Source organism: Drosophila sulfurigaster, chromosome 2R, assembly GCF_023558435.1.
Source record: "Drosophila sulfurigaster albostrigata strain 15112-1811.04 chromosome 2R, ASM2355843v2, whole genome shotgun sequence".
NCBI classification, from domain to species: domain Eukaryota; kingdom Metazoa; phylum Arthropoda; class Insecta; order Diptera; family Drosophilidae; genus Drosophila; species Drosophila sulfurigaster.
In genome coordinates this window covers 28648493-28657027 of record NC_084882.1, presented here as the reverse complement: position 1 = coordinate 28657027, position 8535 = coordinate 28648493, and the positions used below count along the sequence as shown (strand labels likewise).

At 32.9% G+C, this 8535-nt stretch overlaps 1 protein-coding gene across 1 annotated transcript; it reads left to right on the top strand.

The window, feature by feature from the left end:
* The first annotated feature begins 4607 nt into the window (after positions 1 to 4607).
* On the top strand, positions 4608 to 6516 carry LOC133836779 (uncharacterized). The gene is made up of 2 exons (XM_062267368.1): positions 4608 to 4865; positions 5769 to 6516. The coding sequence occupies exons 1-2, from the start codon at positions 4608 to 4610 to the stop codon at positions 6450 to 6452; spliced, it is 942 nt and encodes a 313-aa protein (XP_062123352.1). The 3' UTR covers positions 6453 to 6516.
* The last annotated feature ends 2019 nt before the right edge of the window (positions 6517 to 8535 follow it).

The following is an 8535-nucleotide window of genomic DNA, read 5'->3' as shown; positions in this document are numbered from 1 at the left end:
AGTTGAGTTTGGAAATGGCTGAAGTCGAAACACTTCTAAAGAATTATTCCAATCATGCGAGGTTGAATGCATCACCAATAGATTGATAAAGCTTAAGTTATTTGCGTGATCCCTGATAGTATTCAAGTACATATTAAGATTGGTTGTAATATTCTGCAGCCAGATTATAACACGAGTATCCCTCATGTGATGCAAATCCTTGGCCAAAACAAACAACAGATTGGTATCAGTTATTTCCGACATGCAAATCACACCAATTAATTCTTTGTTGAATGATTTTTGCACTTCAAATGTGGTGAATTCATCTAGACGTATTGTGGGTATATCTATATCTCGCAAATCCTTCCAGTTGCACTTGTCATTCTGTCGTCGATTTAATAACAAAAGTGTCTCAGCGGGTCTCTGCTTTATGACTTTGGCAATGAAATCCTTTATTGGACTGGTTTCAGAAGATTTAGGCGCCCACGATATCGAATAAGGGAGCAGAAGAAAAAAAAATAAAACTATGAAGCCACGATTAAAGAAACTTAACTTTAACATTGCGAACCCAATAAAGATGCACAACTAAATTCAAATGTTATAGTTTTACAGTCTTATTCAGTTATTAATTATTTTAATTGCAGCCTTATCACATAATCAGAAGATAATATCAGGTGTGAAAGTGCACATTAGCACTGTTAATATGATTGCAGTTCTATTATTCCACATCTTAATGAAAAACGTATTTCAATTTTCTTAAAATATATTATATTTTCGATTAAGCAACAACACTAATACAATAGTATAAATATTAAATTAGAAATACAGAAACAAGTAACTGCATTTATTCTATAATTTATTATAAAGTTTAACATTTTTTAAATATTTTGAATAGATTTACAACTTTTTCGTCTTTAGTCATCATGATTAAGATCAATTTGGTTGAATTTATTTTATGAAAATGTACTAAATACAATCATATTTGTCAATGACATTGCAAAATTTGAAATAATACAATATGTTTATACCGTTATACAACTAAAAGATGTCTGGGCACACGACTTTGTTGTATGTTAATGTTGTGCATAGAATTATAACTTATTCGTGATGATAATTTATTAAATACAAATGTATCTCTATTAAAAAACCTTAGATTTATTTTCATTGCACATAACATTTTAAGCATTTAATTTGTGAGACATTAAATGACTCTCCTAACTCCTTAAGCTACAAAAGCAAGTCTGGGCACACGATTCCTTTGTATGCGGGCTAAGCACAACTCTCCTATGAAAACTATAGTAGCTATAGCATAACACAAACCAATTAGTTTCCACACCCATTTGAGATCTTCATAAGTTAATGGAGTCGGATGCCAATTCTCTTTACCAGGATTCACAAATTCTGCCAGTGATTGAATTGACTCAGCAGTCCAATGCGAATTATATCCCAAAGCTTGAGACCAATAAATGTATTCATTAAAAGCCTTTTTGTATACCGAATTATTTTGCAAAACTGCGTGAAATGGAAAGGTATCATAAATGGTTAATGAGTTATGTTTACAAAGCGTTTTCCTATTAATATATTTTTGATATAAGTTATAGCTGTCCCAGATTTTAGCATATGCTTCAAATGCATAACTTGTATTCTGAGCGAACATCAATTGCATGCGTTCATTGGTCGACATAAACACGGCTTGGTTTTCATGAATCCTGAGTCGTTTTGACCGAATATCACGAAATACATAATCTTGAAATATCTTATCAAATACAATTTTTATTCCTGATTCTCTTAGTTCATCAAAATTCGTAATTTTTTTGTCCGTAGGTCTCTTTGTAAAAAATGTACTCACGTTAGCATTGAAAAACATGTAATAATCATACTGAAAATACTCATTATCATTATGATTTGATGCAGAGACATGCTTCGTCGATTTCTGTGCACATTTATGGATAATCCTAAAACCCAACTGAATGAATTTAAATTAATGAAGAGGTTCGCCCAACTAAATCTGTACCTTCTACCAAAGATCCGACATGTGGCAGCTGCATGAAGTGTCTCAATTAAAGAAAATGCTAAATACACACACAAAATAATGATAAAATAATTCTTAAAGCCTCGAAAAATATTTCCCACTCCCATAACGTCGCCACATGGAACCGCGATAAATATTTTTGTGAATCCTACAGCATTAGTGCATTCCAAATTAGGTTTCCAAATTCTACCATGCATCGATAGATCAATCTTGCCACTTGATGTCAGTTTGATAATTTCACTATTCAGCGCATTATCATTGTCGATTACATCTTGAAGAAGCAAAATCTTCAGATTAATGTTGTATTTCTTTGTGAATTCTATTATAAGTTTATCCATGAATCCATTCAAATATTCCTTTCCGGTCCTCTTATCTTTTCGTAGATAACTCACTGGAGCATATAAACCTGGCACTGCAAATGCTGTTTTATTTTGAAAATTCTTCCAAAATTTGGGAAATAATTCACCATCCTTAAAATCGGTAATTTTAGATATAATTGGAAATGGAAATGGTTGAAGTCGATACGCAATAAGAGAATTATTTCCATTAAGTGAGGTTGAATGCATCACCAATAGACTGAGAAAGTTTGAGTTATTTGCGTGATCTCTGATGATATTTAGATACATATTTAGATTCGAAGTAATATTCTGCAACCAGATTATAACACGAGCTTCCCTCATGCGATGCAAATCCTTAGCCAGAACAGACAATAACTTTAAATCAGCTAATTCGGACATGCAAACCAAAGCAATTAGCTCGCTGTTGAATGATTCTTGTACTTCAAATGTGGTGAATTCATCTAGACGTATTGTGGGTATATTTATATCTTGCAGATCATTCCAGTTGCACTTGTCATTTTGTCGTCGATTTAATAGCAACATCGTTTCAGCTGGTTTTTGTTTAAGTACATTTTCCATAATATTGTTGAGAGGGTTGAACTGTCTCGTCTCCGTTGGCAAAGATATTCGATAAGACAGCAAAGGTCCAATTAATACGAATTGTAATAAAAACCGATAAGTTACCGGCAACATTGTGAACCAAATATGGATGAGCAACTAAATTGAGTTGTTACCACTTTACAGTTCTTTCAAGTTGTTAATTATTTTAATTGCGGTGAAGACAAAATCGATGAGAAATTCTTTTTTGACAGCTCGTGCATCGTAGGTTAAGATAGTGTCAAGCAAATAAAATTGTAATTTTCAATACACGTTTTAATTGCTTTCCTTATATCCACAGCTATTAAATGACGTCAATTTTTTAAAATGCTTTAAATTGAAGAAATTTGAAATCTTTTTTATGCTCGCTTGAGTTAATAAAACGTTTTGTTTGTATAGTTTAATAGTTTTTTGAAAATTACTTATTGCATTTGCTACTTTGCATTACCTTAGGTAGTTTTGCTGCAGCAACTCATAATACTTTTTTGCTTTTCTAAGAAAGTGTATAAAAGGCTCACAGCTAAATGAAATAAAACGCAATAAAATAACAACTTAACACCTTTGGCGCAAATAAACAGCAAAGCGGCAATGAGACGTTGACGAGATGGGGGAAATGGAGAAATAGAGAAATGTAGAAATGGTTGGTGAAAGTGTGAGACCATAAAGGGAACTATGCTCGTAGATACAAATGCGCAGGCAATGCAAAAAGCAAACCGTAAGCGTAGACTAAGCCGATTACAAGAGGAATGTAACGAAAGTAAGTGTTGGCCTGGCACAAAGAACGAAAGGGGGGATATGTGGGTGGGTGGTTGTTCATGGCCAGAACAGAATAGAATAGAAGAGAACAGCCTGGCTGGCTGGCTGGCTGACTAGCTGGCTGGCTGGCAAGCAGGAAGTGCGTGGCAGGCAAAAAGAAGCAGCAGAGAGGCGAAGTAGAAGACGTGGCAGGCAATGAATTATCGCACTAACAGCGTCGAGTAGTCGAGACAAACGTGTTGTAAAAAATGTACTACTATTAATTTTCTTGCATATCTTATTGTATCTTCATAAACAGATAGACACAAACACACACACACATTCGTACAACCCTCTGAAACTGCTTTGGCATTGGCTTAGTGCTAAGAGATTTCTAATTCAGTTGAGCAGAAATAAATTACTTACCGTAATTGTTAGCCATATAAAACTGTAGCAAAGGCGTTCAACGTAAATCGAGACAGTTGCTTATGTTGTTTTTGCCATTGCTTGTTTTACTTGTGTTGTGCTTATGTTTTCATTTTGTTGGTTTTTGCAGTTCTTATGGCTTTTGAGTAATTTCAGTTTGCCAGCTGTCATTTGGCGCAAAAGGATTTAACATCCTTTCTTTTTTCCGACCACTTTCCCAAAAATTTACTTGTAGGCACTCTTCTATAAAAAAATTGAGGTTTTTTAAATATAAAATAATTATATTTATTTTACAAATTAATTGCTCCTTCTATAAATGATATAATCATGAAACGTTTAACGTATTAAAGTTCCAATGGATTAATTGCATTGACAATATCTGACTAAAAACATCAATCACATATCGATTAAAGAATTAATTCAATTAAATTAATTTTCGATGTACAGAGTTTGAAAATGTCATTACCAGACTACAGTTTACTACTTACTCTTGACTCACAATGTTGGCTTCAGCTGTGACTAATTGTGGCTACGTATTACTTCAACTTTTACTACTGGCGCCTAGTGCTCTACAGAGTAATTCTATAAGCTTGCAACCAGAATTACCTCCTCCCCCAAAATATCTCAATAATCTTATTGAAGATGTGATCAAGGAGAGACCTGCTGAAACTTTGTTGCTTTTGAAACGTCAACTGGATGTGAATTGCTCCATGGAGGAACTCAATGCCATTGAAGTACCAATAATTCGCCTGGATGAAGTAACAAAAATTGAAATGAATAGATTTATAAATGCCAAAATCCTTTCTGTGGTTTGCATGTCTAAAATAGAAGATATTCATTTACTGACCTCACTTGCTAAGGATCTACATCGCATAAGGCAATCGCGTATTATAATACTACTGCAAATTACTCAGTCTAATCCGAAGGATTTTCTCGAAGATATTCAACATCAAGCAAGTAAATTCAGCTTTGTTTCTTTAATGGTGATCCATTCAAATTTGTTGGATATCAAAAACACATTTGTCACATATCGCCTTCAACCATTTCCGACTCCAACTCTAATACGTGTGAAAAACCTAAGAAATGGAGCAATTTTCCCACATGTCTCAACTAACTTTCAAAATAAGACGGTGCATGCTTTAGTAAATCCATTTCCCCCAACCAGTTTTTCACTCAAAGACAAAAAGTCGGGGAAAGATGTGCTCAGTGGATACATGGATAAAATGTTAATGGAGTTTGCTAAGAAACACAATATCAATCTTCAGATGCCGATACCGAATTCGACTCAACCAGATAATGAAGTCATTGAGTTAATTTTAAATAAATCGTACGATCTTACAACACATCTACGTTCATTTAGCATGAATGTGGAATACACACACTATATTGGAATAGTTCATTCTTTTCTTATAGTTCCATGTGGACAACAAATTACTTTAAGTGATCTCTTCAAAAATCTCCGATTTTTTATAATAATTATGTGTTTCACATACATTGTGTTCGCCATAATCGAAACACTTATCAGAGCAACAGCCTGTAGAATCTTCAGGGAAAGACAACAGATCCGATTTTCAACTTTCATTGTAAATCTGACCGCAATTCGTGGAGTTTTGGGACAATCTATAAATTTATTCGGAAATAGAAGCATTTCCATGCATCAGTTTGTAATGATAATGAGTATATATAGTATTATCATGACCTGTTTGTTTAATGCTAACCTAAGTACACTATTAACAATGCCTTTGGAGAAAGATTATATTTCAAATTTGGAAGAGCTTCGGGAAAGCGGTTTACCAATACTATTTGATAATATATTTGATATAGCTGTAAAAAATGATATAAGAAGAGGATTCGTAAATTTATCTTTGGATCAAACATTTTTTATAGATAACGATGAACGGTTGCAAATGATACAGGCTAGGAATTTACAAAATGTTTATTTCATGAATAATGAAGCTTGGAGTACTTTCGACAAATTACTAACGAATGACAAAAGCCATGTATTTTGTAGTCCTTCTGCTCTGCATTTTTATAAGGACATGTCACTACACGGTGTGTTAGGGTACAATTCCATTTATCTAAATGCCTTAAACCATTTTATACTAAGGGTTCAAGAAAATGGCATGAAACAGCATTGGGTCTCAGAAAGCTATGAGAAAATGTTGAAATATATGAATCATTCTCAAAAGATTTTTTATCCGAATCCCTTGACTTATAGAGATTTACAATGGGTTTGGGAATTATTGGGAATATGTTATGCCGTATCTATTTTAGTATTCATAGGAGAACTGTGCATGAAATATTGGCAAAGAAGACATAGAGAAAGGCATGTTATTATTGTTTAATGAAAGAAAGAGCCTTTTCAATTAAATATTTTTTAAATTTTGAATGTAACACGTTTCACTCTGTAGGCACTAAATACCAATAAGCACTAAAATATAATTCAAACCCACTCAATTTAATGTATTCAAATTATTACTCAAATTTGCAATGTATGTATTAATAGATTTCAATTAATCATCGTAATAAAGAAACAATTCTTCTCTTAAATGCGTTTAGCTTTTCTATTTAAATTATAATTTAAAATTCTACATATAATAAGGTTAGTTATTGAAGTGAAAGTGAAGGCTTCACTTACTTAATAACAACCTTTAAGGTTGATTTCTGTCAATTGTCCCAAGACGATTCAAGATGTTTTCTTATCCAAAATGATATAGTACTTATATTTAATTCTTTCTATTGAGAAAGTTGCTAAAATATAATATAAATAATTTTTTCATTACTTTTAGAACAATTTTTAATTATTGGAAATTAATTAATAGTTTACTTAATCAATTAGTTTCCTTTGAATTTTATTTTTTATTGACGCTATCAGAGTGAAGATATCAATTGCGATTCAATTAAAGCATTAATGCAATTAAATTTATTTTTGATACAAGGGGTTGGAAATTGCAATACGAGCCACAGTTTACTAAACACTCTCGGCTTACAATGTTGGCCTTAGCTGCGACTAATTATGGATACAATTTACTTCAACTTTTACTACTGGTGTCTGGTATTCTACAGAGTAATTCTATAAGTTTTCAACCAGAATTACCTCCTCCTCCCAAATATCTCAATAATCTGATTGAAGATGTGATCAAGGAGGGATCTGCTGAAACCTTGTTGCTTTTGAAGCGTCAACTGGATGTCAATTGCTCCATGGAGGAACTCAACTTCATTAAAATACCCATAATACGCCTGGATGAATTAACAAAAATTGAATTGAAAAGATTTATAAATGCCAAAATTCTTTCTGTGGTTTGCATGTCTGAAATAGAAGATATTCATTTACTGACTTCACTCGCCAAGGATCTGCATCGAATAAGACATATGCCTATTATAATTCTGTTGCAAAATTCCAAGTCGAATCCGAAAGAGTTTCTCGAAGGCATCGAATATCAAGCAAGTAAATTTAGCTTTGTCTCAATAATAGTGATCAACTTAAACGTTTTGGACATAACAAAAAGACTTGTCTTATATCGCCTTGAACCATTTCCGACTCCAAATCTAATACGTGTGACTAATCTTAACAGTGGACCAATAATTCCAAATATCCGTAGTAACTTTCAAAATAAAACAGCGCATGTATTAGCAAATCCATTTCCTCCAAACAGTTTCCCGCTCAAAGACAAAAAGACGGGGAAGGAAGTGTTAAGTGGATATATGGATAAATTGTTAATGGAATTTGGTAAAAGACACAATATCAATCTTCAGATGTCCATACCGAATGGCAGTATTCCTGATCATAAAATCTTACAGTTAATTTCAAATGGATCGTACGATCTAACAACACACAAGCGTCGATTTACTAAGACTATAGAATGCACACCCATCGTCACAATTATGACGGGCTTTATCGTAGTTCCATGTGGACAACAAATTAATATATGTGATCTCTATAAAAGTATCCGATGCTTTTTAATAACTATGTGTAGTATTTATGCAATCTTTTCAATAGTCGAAATTGTTCTTCAGTCAGTATCTTGTCGAATTTTAGGGCAAGAATACAAGTTCCAATATTCAACTTTCATTGTAAATCTAACAGCTATTCGTGGAGTTTTGGGACAATCCATAAATTTATTTGGAAATAGAAGAAGCATTTCCATGCATCAGTTTATAATGATAATGAGTATCTACAGTATTATCATGACCTGTTTGTTTAATGCTAACCTAAGTACTCTATTAACTACGCCGTCAAGGAAAACTCATATTTCAAACTTTGAAGAGCTTCGGGAAAGCGGTTTACCAGTAATATTTGATAATGTATTTCGAAGGTATATGGAAAAACAAATAAAGGAAGGAACTATAAAAATTAATATGAATCAAGGCGTATTTGTGTCAAATAATGAACGTATACAAATGATTGTTTCAAGAAATTTAAGTAAT

Coding starts and splice junctions, on each gene's coding strand:
- LOC133836779 (XM_062267368.1), top strand. CDS start 4,608: ATGTTGGCTTCAGCTGTGACTAATTGTGGCTACGTATTACTTCAACTT. Junction 4,866..5,768: donor CAATAATTCGCCTGGATGAA/GTAACAAAAATT, acceptor TCCATGCATCAG/TTTGTAATGATAATGAGTAT.